The sequence below is a fragment of the Anthonomus grandis genome, chromosome 8, assembly GCF_022605725.1.
Source record: "Anthonomus grandis grandis chromosome 8, icAntGran1.3, whole genome shotgun sequence".
Taxonomy (NCBI): Eukaryota; Metazoa; Arthropoda; class Insecta; order Coleoptera; family Curculionidae; genus Anthonomus; species Anthonomus grandis.
Window position 1 is genome coordinate 15435648 of NC_065553.1, and position 25151 is coordinate 15460798.

General features: G+C 30.0%; 1 protein-coding gene across 5 annotated transcripts in view; it reads left to right on the forward strand.

The window, feature by feature from the left end:
* Window positions 1-25151, forward strand: part of LOC126739261 (adenylate cyclase type 2) — a 169617-nt gene that overhangs the window by 139706 nt on the left and 4760 nt on the right. For all 5 annotated transcript variants that reach the window (XM_050444854.1, XM_050444852.1, XM_050444853.1 and 2 more), the window contains 7 exons: window positions 7806-7864; window positions 16210-16377; window positions 19591-19822; window positions 20751-20897; window positions 24339-24508; window positions 24559-24730; window positions 24787-24999. In XM_050444854.1, coding sequence (XP_050300811.1) covers window positions 7806-7864; window positions 16210-16377; window positions 19591-19822; window positions 20751-20897; window positions 24339-24508; window positions 24559-24730; window positions 24787-24999 — 1161 coding nt within the window. The remainder of the gene's footprint in view (window positions 1-7805; window positions 7865-16209; window positions 16378-19590; window positions 19823-20750; window positions 20898-24338; window positions 24509-24558; window positions 24731-24786; window positions 25000-25151) is intronic.

A 25151-nucleotide genomic window follows, 5' to 3' on the forward strand; every position in this document is an offset into this window, starting at 1 on the left:
GGACAGAGGGGTACGTGTATCTATGTAAATCATTTTGATCCTGAGGTCGTTTTTCAAGTTTTTTTTTTAGCAGAAACTCCTATGTTTCATAGCGGATTGAAAAAGAGCGGGAAATTTTAAGTTTAAAATACTACTGTAAACTTTGTTATCATAACCTTGACGTCAATTCTAGGTCAAATTACAAGAAATTTCTTTCTAGCAGTTTGTTAGTGTTTCTTTTTAAATTAAACATTTTAAAAATATTTCAGCAAGAAGATTAAGAAATGTTTGAATTACTATATCGTATGTTTTCATCTTGGATAACACATTAATAATTCAGATAGTCAGCCAGAAATATTGACAGGCGTCGACTTAGGAACGAGGCAAAGAATGGTACTTCAGGAAGGTGGTGAAGCGCCACCTGTACGAAAAGTATGCTGGGTGGGTGGAGGTCCGGTTAAATGGCCCGCAAAGTCACCCGATATAATCGCTCCAGATTTTTATTTCTGCGGTTATTTAAAGAATGTTATTTTTGCAACAACGACTTACAACGAGAGACAATATGCAAGATCGTACTCGTGAAGCATGTGCAAAGACAAACTAGGTTAAGCACCGTACGCGAATTTCATATGCGTTGTTTTTAGGCCATTGGAGGCAACTTCGAACATTTGCTTCGTAGTTATACTCGTGAAAGGCAAGGGGGCTCACGCTAATGAAGCGTCCCAAGGGAAACAGAACTTACTACATCCACGTCATTGTTTCCGAATGAATGAAATCAAGATGGTTAAGGTTATTTTTAAATTGTTTAATTAAAACATGGGCAATAATAAACAGCTTTTTGTAATTTGACCCTAATTTAACCTTAAGGTTACGATAATAAAGTTTGAAATCCGCTACAAAAAATAGGACACGCTATATATAACTTCTAGGAGAAATTCAACTATTAAAAGTTTTATTAAAAAACTTAATTCTTTAGTCAAAATAGCATAAGAATAGTCAATTTAATAATGTCATAATAATATAATATTTCTCCGAAGAATAATAAAAAGATGAAAAATACATATACAGGTTGGAGAATCAATCATTACGCATAGGGAGGTGCTTAAAGGTAAGGTATGGCACGCATGTATTACATGCGCCCTGCTACTCGCCTGCTGTCATTGTTTTTCAGTAGCAGTGCTGCCAGATTAGTGGTTTTAGCACTAAGTTTAAAGGTTTTTTAATATATCAGTGGGATTCTTAGTGTGATAAAATATTTATTAGGAATTTTGGTGGAATTCAGTTGTCTGAAAAGAAAAATATAGTTATTATTTGTATATTGTATTTTGCAACACATATGTAGGAAATTGAGTTATTTTTATAAATATAATAATTATTTATGTAACAATTGTGTAAAATGATCCTTTTTTGATGAATTGGCATGAGCCATAGGCGAATGCGACAATTCCCATGAATAAAAGGGGATTTTTTTATCCCCTTTTTTTAAGCGGGTTTAAGCGGGGATTACGCACTTAAACGACTTTACGGTAAAAAAAAATTCAAAACATTTGTTTACAAACTTTAAATTAATAAATGTCAAATAAACGTCAAATTACTTTTTAAAAAGTGAAACTTTATACACCCTGGGAAGTGTGTTAAGTGAGCACTTTACGCACGGTAGTAGAAAAAATTAATAAAGGTATCAATAATATTCTTAAATGTCAATCTTACTCATAATTACAGCCTACCATATGTGTGACTGAGGACACATCATTGCGCAAAACGTTTTCTTTAGGTGCAGTTTTGCTGAGTTCTTAGGCGACATATGATAATTTGTTCGATTTAATTTTATTTCTGCTCATAAGTATATCCGCAGTACGTAGTAACAGTAATAGTAGTTGCAATTTTTTATATATATTGCATTGTAAAAGTAAGTGAGAAAAAAAATTTTAAAGCTCCCTTTTTTTGGGAAACTAGAGGCTTTCTAGTGGGAGAAAGTTTGACCTATCTGGTAACTTTGCTTAGTACTTTGATTTAGAACTTTGATAGAGGAAACTGTATTACTTGCAATAAAATGTAGCAAAATATTTCGTGAAAGTTCAGGCATTTCTAAAATACTTTTCTAAGGCAGGCTTTACATACATTAGTGTACAAGCTATATAGAATCGAAATTTTTAAATATTTATTAAGCTGTGTATTGCATACTAAAAATTAAAGCCCTATTCTAATAAAAAGAAAATATAAACTCTATTATAAAGTAAAAAAATATAAACATTATATCAAATAGAAGCAAGAGCGATTGAAAGAAATTGTTTCTAGGACCCTAGAAGAGCAATTAAGATGATAAGTAGAAGTGTTATAGTAGAGAAACTGGGAATGAACCCTAAAACTGTTGCCAGTATTTACAGAATACATGGGTACAAATGTTTCAAATATTCCAAAACTCAGGAAATAATTCCCGAAGATTTAGACCTTTTTAAAAATAAAAAATATTTAGGAAATAGTCTATTTTCAGATGAATCTTTGAATAAATTTTCCTTACCATTACATGACATATATATTCCTTCCGTTGAAGTGAGCACGGTAGTTTTTATTTGCGTAGTCGGTATCTTTAAAAATTGAACGTTTGAGCTGATATTTTCAGCGACCATGTTTAAGGCCGTTTTTCATATATTAAAACTAATTAAAAACGCCCAAAAATACCTGACTAACTTAGCCCTGGGATAGGTCTATTATTAGCAAGACTACTGTCCTCTTCATTGAATCATGTTGAATCCACTTCTAGGACACCATAAACCCTTTCTTTCAGTCGTTCTTTTGTTTCTGGACCTTTTCGATATTTTATTAGAATAACGCTTTAATTTGCACTATGTCACACCAGATAATAAGAAACATTTTGAGATTACGATTCTATGTGCGTTGTATACTGATGTAAGTAAGCCTACATCAGAAAAATATTTTATAAATGCCTGAACTTTCGCGTAATATTTTGCGAGATTTTATTGCAAGTAATACAGTGCCTTTATCAAAATTAGATGCTTACTAACGTCATACTGAAAAACAACGACGTAGCAGGCGAGTAGCAGAGCGCCTTTAAGTACCTCTTTATGCGTAAGGATCGATTCCCCAACCTGTATATACGCAATTTAATAATCAAAATTTTCTTCTATTAAATTATTAACTTCTATAAATATTTTAGGTCATTAAAAAAAACATCAATAAAACAGCAATAATTAATATACAAAATTGATATTATAAAATTAAAACCTTTAAAATTCGCCATTAAAATGCAATGCAAAAATGCATGCAAAAAATTCATAAATATAAATACTGGAAAGTGTTTTATAAATTCAATAAATCCCTTTCAAATATATTTCGAGATGTCATTTCAAGCAGTTTTAAAACTACTTAAGAGAAATTAAAGTTTAGTCCGCCTTTCGCGATTGGAATAGGCAAAATAGTCTAAACTTGATCTTGAAAAGTTGGCAATTTCCTAGGGAGAAGGGGGCTTAAAGTGAGTTAAACGTCAAAGCAAAAGCTTTAAACTTTTTAAGGGTTTCGGACGGCCAGCGTTTTCCTAATTACTTTATAAATTAGACGATATTGTCGTCGATGGGAGTCGATAGAGGAACTATCTTTTCTGATTAAATTGTCTAGTATCAAGGGGAGAGTATCGGGTTTATCTTAATTATATTTAAGGGTCTAATACTATTGTATTTAAAAGACAAATTAAAAATAAGATTGCTATCAATAACATTTAATTCCCTTAATTGGATGAATTTGTTCTAAGGGATAGAAGGAAAAATCTTTATTGTAAAACTGTAAATTTTACACTTGGTCCAGTGTTTTATTTTGCCAAGCATGGCATTTTCTTAATATTTAAATTTAATTTACTTCATATGAATTGCTAATATCTCAACTGCATGTCTGGACAGAACGCATGATCACCATAGGTACTCATTTCACATAAAAATGAGATATCCAAGATTTATTAAATTAACTAAAAAACTTTGTGCAGATTTATAACATTGCGACATTATGCTCGTTTTTGAACTTTACTCTCACATCTTTAGAGCAATTTTATTGTTTTAGCAGAAATATCACAAATTTAAGTGTATTTATTAATGTAATTAATGTAATGGCTCCTAAAAGAGTAGAATTATAGATTTCGCACATTTTATTGAGTTTTATTTCAATTAATATTTGTGTGAATAGCCTACCTTTTCGGCTCCAGTAATCTTATTGCAGATGGCACCATAGGTTTCATAAGACGGGCGAGAATATTCTTTTCTGCGCTAATTACGAAATAAAGCTATTTCTTTATCAAAAGCTATATCGGAATGCACAAATTTTTTTTAACGTCGTATAAGAATTGTTCAGATCTAATTCTGGATTTTATTCTGAAAAATAGTTTTGTAAAAGTGAGTGCTGAACTTTGGTTAACGCTCGCAGAACGATTCACAGACTTGACGCCAATACATATTTTACCAATCTTATAAGCTTCTTTAGCTTCATAACCTAATTGTTTTATTGGTTAGTAATATAGAGTAACTGCCTTACACTTAACGGTCATGAACAAGCACAAAATTTTGATTAGAAAAGTGATTATTAAAAAAAAATGTGGCCTAACAAAGAGAGAGTGCCTTAAACTTTTAGTCAAATACGGGTTTTGTGTTCATCAGCTTTTAAGGCACTTGATTAATTACTTATTCCAATTGTTTAAAAAAACTCTTTATAGACATAGATACTGGAGGTCGGCTCTCTTTCTTAATTAGCACCATTGAAAATAAATGTTTTCACGATTTATATATCAAATTAGAAACCTATTGTTTTAGTTTTAAAAATCTAAATTACTCATTTATGATAAAAACTGACTTTGACTAAGCTATCAAGCTCATAAAATCTGAGGTCAAGGTTATTTTTAGTATTTTTGAAAGGTTTAACAAAAAATCAAGAAAAATGAAGAATTTACTTAAATGATTTTAAATATTACATTGTTTGTTATGTCACTTTACTCATCAAAATTATAGAGAATAATTTTCACATTGTACGTCATGCTCTTAACAATTTTGCTAAATACATTAATGACAAATGACGTAAAAAATTGTCAAATGTCGCTCAAATGATTGGTCAATTAAAATTTTACCACTTCTAATAAGATGATTCGACTCGTTTTCACTTAACCGAAAATTAATTTGTAGTCTTCTAACAGAAAGATAATTTTTGACATGAACCTGCTCAGTATCTATACAAGTAGTTGTATTTCTACACAGAGAAAAAAAATACAAAATTCCTATATATTATAGTTACTTAAAGGAAAACAGGATGTTACGCATTTTTTTATATTTTTTCGGGAAAAAATTGCCCCGAAAATTTTTTAGTATATGAAACATTACCATAAGTTTTATAATTTTTTCCTGAAAATGTTGAACACTCAATACATCGCATATTTCCCTCGGTCACTATAAAGTATACTAATTTTCAAGACCTTTTTCATCTCCGTGTGTTATTCAGTCAAAAAAATATAAAGCAACTAACCTGTAAAAACGAATTTGCTATTTAAATATCCTATGATGATGTTGTCAGACGCATTCACAAATATTGCTCAAAAAAATACCCCTCCTCTTCTCTCAAATTTAAAGAAGAAATCCTGCGCACGGGTCTGATCCTACTTATAAAGGAGCTCGTAAAAATAAAAATATGTTTAACCTAAGTATAAATTTCACATTCTAATATCAACCCTAATATAATTCAGGAGTATTAAGATTGCTGCTCATTCAGTATTTAAGCCTATCACTAAATATTTTAGAAATTATTAAAAGGTACCAAACAATACAAAAATCACAACAACAAAACATAAACACCAAATGGATAATACCTATAGAAAGTGAATCCTACACCAGCAGTAGAAGGAAGCATTTACAAGCCTTTTAAAAAGCTTGCTAAAGCATGAGACACAAGGGAATACCGCCTCCCTTATACATAACTTTGCTCATTTCCAACCAAGTCACTAACGTTAAACCCACTAGTAAGCTAGTAAGCGTTGGTGTTAAGAGTCTTTATACAAATTTGCCCATTGGAGTCTCCCTTAACATCATCAGAGAAAAAGTCAGACAATACTTGCAAAATACACCGGATTTCCACCGGAGGGAGTAATGGATCTTTTGCCAGTTTGTCTTCATACCTGCTTATTTCAATTTAAAAATAGATTTTACGTCACGGATGAAATGGTGGCTAATCTATACATGGAGTAAATCCAAAAAAGGGTCATCCAGACTTTGTGAAACACATCAATACCATCAAGCAGAGCATGGATAGATCATTTACCATGAAGTTGGAAACTAAGTCAACCCTGTGCTGCTTATATGTTTTTGTAAAGAACATTAATGGACGCCTAAAAATGAGTCTATCGAAAACCAGCATACACAGGACAATACCTGCACTACAATTACAATTATCCTGGTTTAACAAAGGGGGAAAACATTAAAACCTTGTATCTGAGGGCAGCCATAATATGCAACAACAATATTGATGAGTTACTTATTTTATTGGGTATTACGTCACTTATAGCAAAAATCAATTTAGAAATTACTATCTCACATGCTCAAAAAATTGAAAAGAAGAAGATTTTTTTTGTGACGTTATACCCAATGAAATAAGTAACTCATTATGAATTCGTCACAACAATAGAGATTTTACTTAAGACAATATTGATTTTAACAGCGAAGTGAAAAATATCACGAAACACTTATAGCAGAACGGGTATCCAAGCAAACTAATAAAGATAACTATTAGGAACGCAGCAGAAATAACAATGAAAGAGCCACAGCAACGAGAGGATCCTACAGGATTTTTAACGACTTAGTACATCAAGAAAATTTCAAAGAAAAATAAAAAAAAACTTGCTAAAAAGTTTAATATCAAGACTGCGATAAGAACCATACGAGGTTTAGTACCGAGGACCGAGCCAGAATGCTTATTGGGCACCAAAAATTGCGTATACCAAAACCCTGTGATAATGGAGAGTCATACATAGGAAAGACAAGACAATCATTGGTAATTCGGATAGAAGAATATCGAAAGTTGGCCCGAATCCGAGAGGTTTGCAGATCAGGAATAGAGCAGATCACGCTTGGTTCAATGGGCACAACATACAATAGATAGAAGTAAAGATATTGTGCAAGAAGCAACATTGGAAGAAAAGAGGATTCCTGTAAGCAACTTATATCACGCAAAGCCAAGAAGACACTACAAGATCTAATGTACTTCACACATTATCGGACGATACACACCTTTAGTATGTATAAAATTATTGTTGTTGTCAGTTTACTTACAGCGTACTTGAAAACGGTTAGAGATATTTCCCAATCAAAACTTCGTGCTAAATTTGAAATAAAAAAATGGAAGTTCGAAAATTAGACTTTACTAAATTAACATTTACATTTTAAAGATTAACAACATTGTTCAACAGCAGAAAGTGATACTTTCTATACGTGGAAATTTTCTGGTTATGCCATGTTTAATTTTTAACTAATAAAAAGTAATCTTTCTAATATGCTAATTTCTTTCTAATAATTCTAATTGCCATTTGTTTCTATTCATAAAATTACTCTACCATCCAGTAAAATTTCTTAATGTTTCTGCCTGATCCCCCTAAATTGTGACCCAGTAATTTTAAAAACTTGAGTGTAGCTAATAAAGAAAATTAAGCATTTTACGTTAAGGATTCTTTTCCCAGTGGCTTAATGAATTTATTCCTACAGCCTAAATGGCAGCTTGCTCCTCTAATCCTATTAGGCCAAAATACTGACATTAAGCTCTAATAAAGCAAACTTTATTGTTTTCAGACTTTAGGGATGATCGAATCAAACCTGCTGCCTGACAGGTCGACGTGCCTCGAATGCAAGTAAGTATAAATCTGTATTGGGAATAAGTTTAAAATTAATTGCCCGTTATCCTGTTTATCCTGTTTTGGATTAATAGTTTATTATAGTTGCAGTCAACGGTAATCTGTTTTCTTTGATTTCTAGCCGGGATAATTATTTAATTTATAAATATTTAATTTATTAGGAAACTAATAAACACCATGTGCACCAACTGATATATTTTACAAAAAATACGATAACTGCAGTTAATGCATTATTAATGATTTACTAAATTGTATTTAATTGTTCTTAAAAACACAGTAATTACTTTTAATGTGTTTTAAATAAAAACTATATGATTGTTTTTTGGAAAATAAATAAAAATTATATACATGTAATATAGGAACTTTTTTAATTAAGTAAAGCATATCTTTGGTTAGTAAGTATCTTTGGCCACAGCAAAATCAACAAAATATAATTTTTTTTTAATATAACAACTTTTTAAAATTTAGGAAGCTAAATATTAATTAGGACTAAAGGAAAAATTAGTGGGTACTTTAATCATCTTCAAGTGAGACCGTTTGTTTTTTACTAAATCTACTAAATCATGTTGTTTCGCATTTAAATAGGGATTTCCAATAATTTTGTCCATTAAGAGGCATTAAAAGTTTTGTTTAATAATATTTCATTTTTTTGTAGCCGAGATATTCCGTACTTCAACAACTGTTTAACCTTAAAAAATCTGAATCAATTTTTTTTTATAAAAAACTTTACTCTTTGTCTTTTTCGGTAAAGTCTCATATTTAAGGATATTCGATCCTTTCTGAAAACAAACCTCTGCTAACTTATTAAGGGTTTACGCTTCATCGAATTATTTGTCTTCTTCGCAATGCTTTTTTTTTGTTTTGATCAGCTATGTTACCATTTTAAAATACAGCAACTACATATCCCACGATAAAACAAAGTAACTGCACTACAGTTACTGTATTTCTATATGAGTGGTTGTATTTGCTGTATTTTTCAGGTTTTTAGGTATTCTGAGGTACTTAGTTACTGTCTTTGGATATGATTATAACTTCGTCTTTCAGGACATGATACTTTAAGTACGTTTACAATAAAATCTCAGTTTGATCAAAAATGTGAGTTACTGTTTTTTGCGTTAGGCAGCCCAAACTGTAAATGTCAACATTTTCTACTAACATCTATTTTGAAAAAAAACACGTGTCTTTCAAAAAATTTAATTGTTACGTAATTGCATGTAAAAATCTACAGATAGAGCCTAGCCTAGTAATAGGCAAAATATTTTTAGGCGGTATTAATCATAGATTCAAATTGGTTTTAAATTTCTTTCTCCCAAAATAGAAATAACATAGAAAATAAATCTTCGTGTGACGGTTTTTATTATACACCTAAAGTTTTTTATTCTCTACATGTCTCGCACGTACTTGATTTATATTTTTCTCATAGTATTTTTTTCCTATATAGAAATATTTGCCAACAAAATACGATTTAAAAAAATTTAAGATTATTTATGGAATAAAATCATGATCCAAGCATCCGCTTCTATGAACTACACATACTACTTTAGTCACCAGATCTTAATCTTATGAAGAATTTATGTGAAAGCTAATAAAAATTGTTAGGTTGAGAATGCAAAGCGAGACATTAAATTACGAGATTTTATAAACTAATGCATAACTTAAATGGATCTGAGGCAAATTTTAATACTAAAATAGTCGTAAAGTTCTGATAAGACATTTCATTTGATTGGTGGGATAATGGACAAGTTTTCCTATTGACGGATTAAAAAAATATTCAAGAAAATGCAAATAAACTTGAAGAATGTATATTTTTAATAGGAAAAATAAACGAGAGAAAAGAAATTTTTTTAGTTCAGATACCAGGTCCTAATCCGATTAAAAAATTATGAAACATTTGAAAAAAGAAATTAGAAAACGTCAAATTAAGAGTAATAAACAAAATACGAAAATACACACGGAATAAACATAAGCATGAAAAATGACTAAAAAGATTTTAAATTATACAAATAAAGGTTTAAAGTCTGAATATTAGTCTGGTAAACATTTTACAAGTGGATTATATTGATTGAATTAATAATTTCCTTTTAAAGAAAGATTTTTTTTTTGCCTAGAACAGATATTGTTTTATAGATAGGTTAAATTATGTTTTATAAAAAATATTGGTACATCTTAAATATGCAGCACATATAAATTCTTACACGTCCGGACTATTCAGCTTATATAAAATAAATGATCCTGTCAGTTTTTTTTACCATATAGAACGCATGAAAATTCGAATTTTCGTTGCACCCGAAAAAGCAATTTTTCAATTTCGCCAAAACCTATACTGATTTTAATTTGATAACACGAATTAGGTGTTACGTGACAGTTTCTGTTTAAATTTCGGTAGGCAAATATTCTAACTACATTAAAACTAAATGGCGTATTTCCATATACATATGCGGAGGATTAACGTTATTATAGTTTGAAATAGGAATGCATTGTATCCCTGGTATCTCTACAGCGTATTTGCTTTTGACAAATGCGGTTAAATTAATACGGAGAGCTTGCAAGGAGAAGAGGAATTCAGACAATGGTTTGCATTGTAGAACAAAATACTTAGAAGAGAGGGTTTTGTTTTGCGAGTGTTAAGTTGAAAATTAATTATGCACTTTTTGGCTGATAGACGCGTAATTTATTCGGAAGTTGAATTAATTTAACAGGTATTATAATAAGTTGTATAAAGCATCGTAATTATCACGTATATCATAACAGTTCATATTATTTTACCTATAATTTTTTTACCCTTAAGTCTTTAATATTATTTTCCAAAGTACTAAACATAGGATTTTTCTTAAAATGTACAAATTACTGTTTTGAAGTTACTGTTTTTGTTAAACTAGCCTGTTAACAACCAAAGATCCTTCAAGACATTTTTTAAGTAATATATGTGGATGGATCAGTTCTTTAATGTTTTTTAACCTTCCACTAATTTTCAATTTTGTTCCGGGCATTTAACCTTCATTCTTGGTTTTTTAAGCTATGTTTAATCCAGGCATTTTTGTTATTTTGCTCCACGCATTTAAAGTATTCCATTTTATTTATTCCAGGTATCTGACGTAATTTTGTGCCCGCTAGGGATTAATTTTCTTCACATTTGCCAGACTTTTGGAGCAGTTTTTTTAATGTTTTCCAAGACGTCTTCTTTAGGTCTTTCAAAAATTGGAAATGTATGTATGTGCCTAAGAATTTCAAAAATTGTCCATATTTTCAGATGAAGATCTTGGCGTTATTATCTGTTTTTCAAAGATTTCAAAATAATTTAAGTTTGTCTTATTGTGTCTAGTTTTTGAAGTAGATACAGTTTAAAAGAAGTATTTTTTTTAGAATGTCATTGACTCGATTACCTAATGGACGACCTACCACTGATCCATCAGTAATCTTAGTATGAAGATTATTTGCATTCGTACAAGAGAATACAAAATTTTAGGACTATACTTAACTCTCAAAGCTTTGTTTTGGGGTATACTACTAAAATAATGAAAAATTCCGAAAATTTAGTAAGTACTTTTTCTCCAATGTTTGCGTTTTAAAATATATCAGATACATTACGTACTTGTTTTTAAGTTACGTTTTTATTGTTAAATTCTATTTAATTCATCCTCGGCCGGAATATTTAATCAATGAAGTGCTAAGAATATCCCGAAATAGTATTGCGCACATTCTTTATATTTTATACTGAATAAAGATTAAAAAGAGAGAAAACTCTACATCAACCAACCCTACTGATCGATCTATTTTAGCAGGACCTGAAAACTCTAAAATTGAAAAAAAAGTAAAAAATTGAGAATATTTTTCTTCCATATTATGTTATATATTTTTCTTCCATCTTACATAACCAAAAACTAAAAATAAGACTAAAACGAAATTAACAAGTAAAACTTTATTTACAAAAAAGAAAACAACATTTAGCCAAAACGTCTTTTAAAACAAGTTAAAGCAATATTAAATATATTAAGATTGTAACTATTTTAAAGCCCCTGTACTTATCAATAGTTTAATACTTCTTAGACTTTACTCTCATAAGAACCAATAGAACAGTGATCGTCGATTGGCTGTTGCGCCCTTTGAATGTCGAGGAGTAGTACTAACCGGAAGTGAAAATGGATTTGTGACGTCATAATAGCGAGTAATTTAAAATTTAATTATGGCACCAAAATTGAATTCTGCTTTTTTATACCGTGCCCTTAAAATTAGTGGTGCCCTTAAAATGTGTGGTTTTTTTCAAAATTATGGTAGGTAGATTGAAAAAGTGTTAAATTGGGACTTTTTTGTCCCTATATTAAATAAAGTCCTCCATTTGCCACTTTCAACTTTTTCTATTTGCGTACTATAATTTCGGAAAGATCCATATATTTCCTACTAGAAACATAGGTCTGGGTTTCAGAAATTAAACAACAAATATTTGCAAAATGTATTTCTATATTATAAAAAGATGTTACAGCAAAAAATTCATGTTATACAATAAAAATTAATATTTGTATATGCTTGTTAAAACACTAAATAAAATATAAACATTCTTTCAAGTTCCATAATGTATAAACTTATAACGCAATTTATTTAGGAACTTTGTTATCTGAAGAACAAACGTATAATGAAAGCTGACATACAACATACTAATCTAAATACCTGAAAAAATTTTGTGCGAAATATAACAGATCCATTTTGTCCACAAGATTTTTCGCAAAATTTGGAATAGAAGAATAGAATAGAATAGAATAGAAGTTAGTTTTTCATGATACAATACATGCTTGAGTGCGTGTAGTCTCGAGGAGCTGATTTCGCTTTCTTGCCACCATCTATATGTCGAGGAGTAGAAGCTTTTTCAGTGTTCCGCAAATCGCCACAGCTTTCAAGGCCCTGCCCTGTATCTAATAATTTGTAAATATAAATTATTCTGTGGAAAGCATTGTTGGAAATACTGTGCAATCATGAAATTTGATAGGAAACATGATAGTTAATCTGCTTTAAAATATTTCGACAATATCACTCTATAAGTAAAAGCAGCTCCGGACATATCAAAGCGGGACTTAAGTCTCGATAAGGATAGTTGTTCAATAGAAGAATAATCATGATTTGCAATGGAAGTGCGAGTATGGTATGCATACGTATATCTGAGTAATCTATGTTGGCTGTCTCCAAAGTGTCAACATGATTTTGGCAATAAGCGATAATTAACAACTATCCTTATCGGACTTAAGTCTCGATAAGGATAGTTGTTAAATAGAAGAATAATCATGATTTGCAATGGAAGTGTGAGTATGGTATGCATACGTATATCTGAGTAATCTATGTTGGCTGTCTCCAAAGTGTCAACATGATTTTTGCAATAAGCGATCACACAACTGAAAAATATTCCAAAACCGTTCCAACCAAAACATAATAAATTAATCTTGTAGAATCTATTAAAAAATATTTACAATTCCTAGTAACAAAACGAAGAAGTGTAGATGCTTTTATTGAAACAGTGTGTACTTATGTGGTAAACAAAATTGCCCTTTAAAAATTATTATATAAAATGACACCCATATCCCGGATAGAAGAAAAATACGTCAAAGGTTGGCAACCAATTGTATAGCTTGCTTTAATTCTACTGGTTTTGCGAAAATAACTCATAAACGAATATTTAATTGCATTTAAGTAAAGTTTATTTTGTACACACCAGTTTTGTACTCTAACTAGATTATCTCGCAATAATTATTGATCTTTTAAGATATTTACAGGTCTCTAAAACCTTAAATCGTCTGCTAACATTAAACGAAGTGATATTGGCAAAAATGCTGAAAAGAAATGGAGAAGTATTACCACCTTGAGGGACTCCAGATGATACTGGCTTTGAAAAAGTCTGCGTATACCGCATCTATCTATTTACAATCTTCCATTTGATTTAATATGTAGACTGATAGCAAATCAAGTTTGTTCAGACTGTCGCTTAACAGTGGATAAGTAACATTAGAATAACTATTGACATAGCCAACAATGACTTAGCGCCGTACGTCTAAAGTCATTCGCAAAAACACTGACGTACCACTATTGCAGTATAAACAAAAATGCAAAATTTATAGTATCACGGTATAATATATATATATATATATATATATATATATATATATATATATATATAGGTATAATATATATATAATATAATATATAAAACATAGTTTACAGGTTTTCATGTTTCCCCTACTAGGGCATTATCAGACTAAAAGTAAAAAAAACTTCGTAAAAGTCATACCTTATTTTGAAAAAACTAGACACTAGTTTAGAGTAATTAGTCAAGAAACTAAACGACATAATTCTAAAAAATAAATATAGCCAATGCAAATTTCTGTTAAGAACACAAACCAAAAATAGCAAAAAAGAGTACCTTTAAGCCCAAATAAAATATGTAATAAAAATAAACCAAGAACTCAAAAAGCAATATTCGTAATAATATCACTAAGAATAAGGACATATCAAACGAGTTTAATAATTATTATTATAGTTACAGTTCCCTGGGAGAAAACCTTTTCATATCAGAACTTAATAAAACTATTCATAAACGAGCTGTCTGAGTGGAATAATATAAGAAGCGAATGTCTAAAACAAATATCAAAAGAAATTTCTTCCGTCCTTACCTCGATAATCAACAAATGAATTTATACAGGTTCCTTTTCAGATTACCTAGATGGAACATAACAGTGAAGGCAACCAAATAGTGTCGAATTATAAACCCGTCTCGGTTTTATTAATTTTTTCAAAAATTGTAGAACAAATTATAAAAAAAATTGTTAGTTTTTTTTTACGAAATAGAAAATCCTTTATTATTTACAATTTGGGTTTAGAGAGAAAGATCCACGCAGAATGCAATTAAATTTTTAATATATAGTTTTTTATCAAACTGAAAGCAACGTGTTAACATTGAATACAATTTGAGCGAGGAAAGAACTGTTAAGTTTGTGTCTAAAGCTTTGGATTCCTTGCTTTTTACCATTGATATATAAACGATATGCTGAAAATTAAATTTAAGGGAAAACTTATTCGTAACTTTTGAAAATTTAAATTGAAAGTGATTTTTTAGAGTTGAGCAAGTGGTTTCTGTATAATAAGTTAACATACGCCGAGAAAACAAAATATATGCCATTTGTAGCTTATAACAATTTTCTCGCAAAGCTTCAAATACCTTGGAATTAAAATTGACAATGTATCAAGTTGGTACCTACATATTAACGAATTAGTTCAGAAAATCAGAAGACTTCCTTCAAAATTCATTTACCTTAAAGATTTTATAAATTTTAATAATTTTATAACTCAATTTAGTGTATGTCCTTGTGTGCAAAGTCATTTATCATATGATATGTTTCGGAAGGAGTTTCTGAAAATTCATAAAAAAAATTATTTTTTAAGAAAAGATAAAATGTATCTAACAAACGAGCTAATAAAATAAACTGAATAAACTGCGGCAGTTATTGAAATACTCAAAACTTTTCAAAATGGAAACATTAGTTTAAGAATTTTCCAAAACATCCAGAAAAGACGAAATACCACAGCATATCTAACAACAAGTTATAAAACTTATGGCCAAAGAAGTTTGAAATACTTTTCGCCAAAATTGTATAATATGCTTCTTGAGCATTTAAAGCGAATAGAAAATCAGAAAACTTTCAAAACTAAAATTAAAGATGGTCTCTGCTTTTTCTAAATGGATGTTTTTAATAATTTAATTCATTTAAAATACCTGCAACGATTATTGCTTTTGTTTGTTTTATGTAAGTAGGTTCTTAGTTAATGCTACCTAATATGGACTTAATTATATCCTAAATGTAAGTTTTATTACTGATTGTGTCACTTACCGTATTTTGACATAATCCTGAATTTGCCACCTTATTCGCATACAAACTTGTTGTGCTTTTATGTTGTAACTATTTATATTATAATTAATAAACGTTAATAATATTATTTTTTATAATATAATTTTTTTGTTTCTCCCTTTTAAGCGGAGAGAAAAAAAGTATAATATAAAAAATAATAATAACGTTTATTCATTACAATATAAATAGTTACAAAATAAATTCACAACAAGCTTGTAGACGAATAAGGTGGTTTCCACTTAAAAAGACATTAATGGATAAACCAAATTCGGGCTAATCCGTTCTTAGAACCTATTATAAATTCCAACTCCATTATTCATCCCTAAAGCCTTGCTTGGAATGTTTTAATTACCCTTCAACACAAACCACTTCCAGTTACCGCCTCTTACTTCCGAACTATGACAAGTATACACATTAAACGCCATGTTAAAAATGTTTTTTTTTCTCCTTTTGCAGGAAGTGGTGGCATTCGGAGGACTTAAATCCCGCGGTGTTGTGGTTTAGGAACAGGAAGCACGAGAGAGAGTACAGGAGTCAGCCAGATTCGGAATTTCGGTGTTATATCGCGTGCGCTTCACTTATTTTTGTCGCAATGTGTATCATGCAAATCACGACCGTTCCCAAGTAAGTGGTATATTAATGTAGTTTAGGTAAGGAAAATAAAAAGAATTTTTTAAAAACTATTAGCTAATTTATATTAGTTTTAATAGAGAAAAACAAAAATAGTAGATCGATTTAATTTTAAAAATATTATTTTTATTGGTTTTTAAATCAGGCCATATTCGTCTATGGGCTGACATATAAGTCTCTATTGATTGATTTCACATTCTCGTATTTTCTGCCACCTGTATCCAATTTGTGTGGATCCGTTTACTAGAATCATCTCTTCATTTTCTATCATCGCTCATCATTCATTCATCATTTTCTATCATCGCACCATCTGATTGGTGGTCGTCTCCTGCTTTTGCATGCGTCTTGTATAGGCTATGATCTATGATCGTCTTGGTCTATTTATTTCAATTTGTTTACAAAAGTAATACAAGTGAAACATCGTTAAACAAAAGTCCAGCTCCAAGTCCTTTAACAGTTTTTTCACTTTCCTTGTAAAAAATTTTTGCTTCTCCCGTTTCTCTTAAGTCGGTCTGGAAGCCTATTATAAAGCCGGAGACACATGTAGTATGGACCTTTTTCTGCCAATGTACAAACAATTCCTTATTCCTATAGGAAAACATTAAACATTCGTAAATGTAAACAGCATAGGCGGTAATTATCCCAATTACTTGTTTTTGAAACACAAGTGTCCTGTATCTTGCTTTTACTACCCCAATTCTTAGTAGTGGTTCATTCATATATTTGGTTCAGTATTCTTGCACATATTTCAATGGCATGTATGTACAGGGTGTCTCAAATTCGAGCAAAGTTGCACAATTTGGTGCTCATTAAAACGCCCTTTTGAAAATTCAAAAATGCCGAATACTTCCGAAGATATTTGGAAAAAACTGAATATTGGCGATTTAATTTTTATTTTTTTACGACTTTGTTTAAATAGATATAACAAAATAAATTACTCATTCTCATTACTACTTTCTCTATTTTACAAAATGGTGTCGTCAGATTTTCAAACCGACGTTTCGTATTTCAGCTGATCTTCTGGCCTTGGATTAGTGCAGTATATTCTAGCTCCTACTCTAAAATTGATTTTGGAGACGTCTGAATATATTCGGATGTCCGCTTTAGCTGCTAGCTCCATCCGTTTCTAACCCCAGTCCCGTCAGTCTGGTATATTAACCGAGTATGAACTTGGGTTTAATATTTTGCTTGGCATTAGGTCTGATGGCATTCCAAGTATGCTATAACTGGACACCTTCTGAACCATCTGCACCTTCTGTGTGTATAATCACTGCATCTAGTTTGGGTTTATTCTCCAGATTTTACCGTATATCCTGCGACAGTTCTATAGGGAGAGATGACGGCAAAATGTTACAGTAGGAGAGACTTTAATATCTGATACTAGTTAATAATGTCAAAGAATTTTTCAAACTCCAGGAATATCAGTGTGACAAGTGGTTTATTGTATTCAATGGACTTTTCAATAAGGTTCTTTAGGACTTGGGAATGATAGTTCCTGACAACCTAATCGAAACTAAGTATTCGAAACTACTGTTCCCTTAGCTAATAAAGATCCAGTTTCGCTGTTAACCTATTTGAGATGATTTGAGTGATAAGTTTTTTCATGTAAACAGCAAACTGACAGGAAGGTAATTTGCAAGAGTGGTTATGTCATATTTTTTAAGTATTAGGGTAATGATTGGACATTATTCCATTGTTGTGGTGTTCTGCCTTGTTCCATTTTTTTTATACACAGGGTGATCCAGTTTAAACATGATAGAGAATTTAAAAAGAAATAGACTTTCATTATAACATTTTTCTCAGAAATGTCAGAAACTCTTAAACTTCCAGCTCAATTTCAATTAACTTTCGTATGCAGGTTATTGTAGTACTTTTTTACAAATTCAAGCCCGATTTCCTTTTTTTTTATAAATTTTTGCAACATTTTAGCAGGTATTTCTGAACAATTAAATTAAGATATTTTAAAAACAGTGATAACCTTAAATCATAATTTCGCAAGGGCAGCTTTTTTTTCCAAATTAAATGGAGAGTCTAACAGTTGACTTCTTATAAAAAAATATTTTCACCTTGCAGATTCCAGGCAGAAAAAGTCCCTCCGTATGTTACGCCACTGGCCATTTTTTATAAAAATTGGCTTCATCAGTTATTGATAATTCACTACAATAACCTGCATGCGAAACTGAATTAAAATTGAGCTGGTAGTTTAAAAGTTATGATAAGTAAACAAATAATAATTCTTAACTTTAACACCCTGTATCTTTGTTTTTAAACTTTTCTGAAAAAAAATTTATAATAAGAGTCTATTTATTTTTAAATTCTCTATCACGTATTAAAATTAATGACGTTTAAACTGGACTACCCTGTATATATTTATTTTATTATTTAAATTGAAATAAAAAATATTTTTTTAAATAAAAAATGTAATTTTTAAATAAATAAAAAGTACATAAGACAAACCAGAGAATCAATTAATGTCAGATTTAAAGAACATGTAGCTCATGTGAAATATGGAAGAGCTGAAAAGTCAAGTGTGGCTGAACATGTTTTAATTACTGGTCACTTTGTAGGGATCGACAACTTAAAATTACTTAAACCAGTTAATAACAATAGAAAATTAGATGCATACGAAAGCTTAGCAATATTCAAAAATCGAAAAAGAAGTGAGAGTTTTTCATGAGATTTTTTTGAGAAGAAGAAAAAGTTGTACTTTTAAATTCTTAATCAAACAAGAAACATTAAAATTGAAAAAAGACAGTGGCGTACATTTTTTTGCCAATAATATTTGCTAAGATGTCTCTCGGGACGCCACTGGGCCTTATAATTTTAATCTAATTAGAACTAAATTAGCCTCTTAATACAACAAGTAATACTGCCAACTTTCAAAAGAATCGGGTAAATATTTGGTTTAATATTAATAAAAAAATAATATTTAAAAAAAAAATAATCACCCTATATCTTGAAAACTGTGCATTTCCGAACCCATATTTATAGAAATTTGTAAGTAGTTTTAGTTTAGTTTTAATCTTCTCTTGAAGATGCTAACATCGTTAGCGAAACACGTGTCGAGAGTAAAAATAAAAAGTTTTGGTTAGTGGTAAAACTGTCTCGTAATTTGAGCGTCACACCAAAGGCTTCAACCTTAGAAAAATCTTTATAAGTCTATACCTACTCCTCATCTAAGTCATATATGTTTTCTTCGATCACCAGGAGCATAGTACTTTACGGAACAATCTCACCAACTCTAGTGGTACTCCTGATATTTGTCTATCTTTGTTGGCTGGATGGTTGCTGTGGACCTCGTCCGCCTTCAGACACTCCTTCAGATGAACCAGGAGCTTGTAGCCCTCCAGGTCAGATTGTGGCCGAGAGCAGATGCTTAAGGCTGTCAATATTTTTGGTCAGCGTTACTTTAATATCTGCTTGTGCCGTTGTGACATTGGTAAGTAAATTTCCATTCTTTTTCATTTAATTAAGAATATTGAAGAAAATTACTATAGTTTATTACAATAATTTACGATAAAATTCATTATAAAAATATAAAAAACTGTTAATCTCCTACTGCTACAAAATTAGCAGAACTAAGTGCAAGCTAAGCGAAGTTTCAATATCTTAAGCGTGCGCTAATACCAAACCCTTCACGGCCCTTTGTTCTTCTTAATCTCTTGGATTTACGGGTTTCGTATACGTCGTTTATCGCGTATGTTTATGCGTCATTTTGTAATTACCCTTTAGCTTGCCAATTTAAAGGGGTGGAGGCTCGCAATACTGAGTTTTAATTAAGTTTTTGCCGCATTAGATAAATTACAGAACATAATCAGGTAGCTTGGTTTATGGGGATAATTAAAGGGTTTTCAAAAAAGAAAATATTTCTTTAAAAAACAAAAACAAAAATGTAATTAACGTCAGTATAATTTTTGCAAAAATGGCGAAAACCAGCGAATTGTTTTAATTGGAAAAATATTTTATTTATAAAAGAGGAAAACTAAATATAAGCGGGCTAAAATTTTAGAAGTTGTTTAAGATCCGGCTACTAAATAATCAACCGAGCTTTCAGGCGTGTACTAAATTTTCCGTTTTATTAGTCTTTTAAGGTGGAAAATAAATTTCGTACGTGGCCACAAGAAGTAGGGAAATAAATTTAAAAAATATAGTGTTTGGGGAGTTCTAACAGTGCGTTAAAAGAAAATTAAAAATACATTCTTTGTTAGAAAAAAACGCTTGTGGAAGTTTTAACTGGGTGTATCGCAAAAAAAGGTTTAACTTCAAGTTTATGATTAAATTTATATATTGGTATGGTCAAAGTATACACGATGTAACTATAAGTAATACGATAACTAAAATAAAATTAACATTTTGGTCTATTTTAGGTGGATTATGAGCCGGTAAATAACCCAACTATAGTGGCAACCACCACCCAACGGATTGATAACCTAAACGGTACTAATAGCAGTAATCTAACAGAACCCAATATCACTCAAATTTATTATGAATCGGAAATTATGAAATATGTACCAGTAAGTATTTTGTTTTTTTGATACTTTAATGTATTTCTTATAAACCCTCATATTTTATATATCTATATTATACCGGCCTGGCAAATTTCTTTCTTGACGATAATTCTTCATCGATTATCCGATTTCCCACAAGCTTTTGCCGCTAAGAGACGAAATGTAGTAGGACGTCCTGTTGTTAGACTTGTTATTGCAAATTAATAGATTTATTTCTGCACTCAAGACCTTCGTTGGCAAGACCAGTATATATAAGTAAAAAGAGCAAAAAAAAGGCGAAAAACACATTTTAATAAAATACGGTAGCGTTTTTTCCATTCTCTAAGTGTGAGATAAAACAACGGAAAATAGTCAACAAATTTATTCACATTCTACGAAAACACGTTAACTTACGACTACTAGAGATACTTATTTTTACTGAATTTATTTGCAATTATTTAAATCTCTCGCGCCAATATTCCGAACTTTATTTCACTGAACTGACAATTGACTATTATCGGCGATGCGACTTCTTATATACTCGGCAGAACGCTGATCCGGAATATTCTTACGAGACGGCGTGCGGTGTACCACTTGTGTCATTCCGGAATGACGGAGTTTTAACTGGTTTCTCGGTATTTACAATATTGTTATAATACAGTAATGCATGGGATGGAAAAAAACGCATACATAACTGACAATGGGTAAAAAGGGTAATTTGGGAACAAAACTTCTCAATGTGAAAAAATCTACAGTAGGTAAGAACTTTGAATCTGCCCAATTCTATTAATATTCTGCATCCGGTTCTCTAGATAGCTTTTTAGCCATTTTAAAATATCTCTTCTAAATTTATAGTTTAAAAAATACCACACGCATGGTTTTCTTTTATCTAAAGATAATACATTTTTCTGAGCATACCATCTATTCTCTATAATAAGGTAATCATTTTTTTGTTTACCTTCACTTTTTAATGGAAGTTTGATTTTGCCTTACTTAGGAAGGTGAGTAGGAAAGCCTTCAGCCTCTACAGATATGTTAAAAATATAAACTAATGGTTCTGCGATTTCCATTGCTAATTTTTTAAGAAGTTCAGCTTTTACCTTATCTATACCCAAACCTTTTTTATTTTTTATTAAAATTTTTTCACTTGACAGACTCTTTATAGCTACGATTTTAAAATATTAAAATAGCGTACTACGGGAATTTTATAGTTTTATATATATATATATATATATATATATATATATATATATATATATTTAAGAATCGATGTTAAATAATATATATATATATAATAAATTATGAATATACAGTGATGATTTCTACTAAATACATGAAAATAAATTATATATAAAGCAGATTAAAGTTTTGAAAATAACCAATTCATTCCGTATTGTTGAAACCGTATTCAGCAAACAATTAATATTTTACCTGATTACAGATACATTTTTAGTCAAATTCTTATGCCTAAAATTTAGCTAATTAAAAAAAAAATAAAAATATTAACCGCAAAATCGGCGAAAAGAACCTTTCATAGAATGTTATCATGTCGACTTTTTCACGGAAGGTATTTTTGACTTTTTTTATGTCCATTTTTGCAAATTATCTAAACCCACCAAAATGCCGCTATTTTTTGCCAAATTTTAAGAATTTTTTTGAAAGTTTTGAAAATTTTTTGACATTTTTCTGCACCTTTGTCTATTTGAGATATATTTCTTGAAATAGAAAGGTATTTCTCACATATTTGTCTTTTAAATATTCTATAATATTTGTTATTAATAGGGTAATATTTGTTATTACTTGAGGTTAAATCTGGTGGTTTTGCATAACACAACAATTGTCACAATTTTATTAAAATAAAAAGTTTTCTGTAATTAAAAAATAAATATGAAACGTTCTTAATTTTTTTAAATTAATATATTTTATTAATACATTAAATATGGTCACAGTAATGGAATTGTAGAGGTAGTTGTGATAAAATATGATGATTGTCTACAAATTATCAGGCAATTCCAAAAGTGTTTTAGCTATTTTATTTATTAAGAGTAAGGCATTGGTTTCCAAAAGTTTTGTATTAGGACGAATCTAACTGAATTATTTTAGGTTTGTTTCTCAATATATTTCAAGATTTGACGTAAGATTTATAGATTTTCAAAAAAATTTTAGATTAGGTTTCGAAAAATAAACATAAAACTCCTGTAATTCTCAAAAATATAATCAAATTCTTTCATTAGAACCTTGTACCTTTATGATATATCTGGTGAAAACCAGCAATCAAGCTTGCTGCTAGAAAAAATTCCAAATTTTATTAACTTTAAAAGACATTTTTAGAAAAACGTAATACTTAATTACATTGCTTAAAAGTTCGTACCTTTTATTTCTGATATCCGTAATGATTTAATCCTCGTAATTTATTCATGAAAGATATAAATCAAGGTCTAGAATGCAAATTGATATAACTATGAATCGATCTGATCATTATTTAATTTAACTATCAAATATTGGTATTTTAACGCAAGTCGAATGTCATACATTATCTCAATTGTTTGTGCTTATTAATATTGAATTTAACATCGATTCTTCGACTCCCCACTAGCGCTTGTTGCTGAGAGGGAAAATGCAGTATAGTCTATTTATTCTGAATTGAATAATTCGGAAAGCACGTTGCTGCAAGATGGTAATAAAATAATAGTATTTTCGTTGTAATTCGGTGTAACTACGTGAAAATATTAGTTTTTTTTATAAGATCCGAATAATAGTATACAAATGAAAAGTTCATATAAAAAAAATAGAAAAGTTGAGTATTATATAGAATAATATTGTTTTATTATGTTTGATAAACTAAGCCATAAAAACATATTTAAAAAAAAAAATAATTGAGAACTATGTTAAAATATAAATTCGAAAATAGTGAGTTTTGAAATATTGTATTTACCATATTACTACTCATATTCCACCAGAAGATCTGATATTTTTATCATTTATGAGCAGATCTAATAGCTGGAATAATTCAAAAAATATATATAAAAACCTATTTACAAGAACCATTTTTATGCCGGGATAATTTTTAAACCAATTTAGGTTAGGTTATTGAATAGTAATTAAAAAAAATTAAATATTTTCTTAGCTTTTTTTTCTTTTAAAAGACAATTATAGTAAGACGAAATATATCATTCTCATTTATGCCATCCTAATTTATTCATGGTGGATTTAAATCTAGGTCCAGAATGCATATTAATATAATTCTTTCTTAAACAGCCCGATCGAATTAAATTTGATCTGATAATTATTTAATTTACCTATCAAATAGCGGGCATATTAATGGAATTAACATTTTCGACATTATCTCAATCTTTTGTGCTAATAAATATTGAAAAAGATTGTAAAATAACAATAAGGAATTATTTAAAATTACTAAAATTCGATAAAACTTTGTCTAATATCGTGTTAATATTATCATTTTTATAGACATATCTCTATAGTTCAGCACTAGTCTTAGCCGCAATATCAGTATTTCTACGTATGGGATTCTTATTAAAGCTCTGCCTTATGGTCACTTCAGTAATTGTACATATCTTGATCTACAGTTATTTGGAATTTTTCCAAACCTATCACGCTTTGGACTATCACGAAGATAAGTAAGTTAAGACTAATTGGTAGTCATAAAATTTATTAATATTTTCTTTAGATTTCCAGGTCTTCCATTCGAAATGAAAACAGCACTAGTACTCGTAATGGTTGTTATATTTTTTCACATTCTTGACAGGCAAATTGAGTTCACTTCGCGCACAGATTATTTATGGAAAGCCAAGCTTAAAGTTGAACAAGAGGAAGTAGAAACTATGAGAGGAATCAACAAGGTAATATCGATGGTTTTTAAAATTTGATCATAGATACTTAATATTAAAATTTTCAGATTCTTCTGGAAAATATTCTTCCTGCTCACGTAGCAGAGCATTTCTTATCGACTCGCTTGACTACCGATTTGTATCACGAAAGATATTCGTGTGTGGCTGTGATGTTCGCTTCCATACCAAACTACAAGGAGTTTTATGATGAAAGCGATGTTAACAAGCAAGGGTTGGAATGTTTGAGACTTTTGAATGAGATTATTTGTGAATTCGACAAGGTAAAATTGATATTCTAAAATATAGATTATAGATATTGATTATATAAAAATCCAAACATTTGAACCGTTAGCATAAATAAGCATTTAACGTTTTTAAAGTTCAACAGTTCGTCAATTTTGGACCATATTCCTCGCAATATACAAAACGTTCT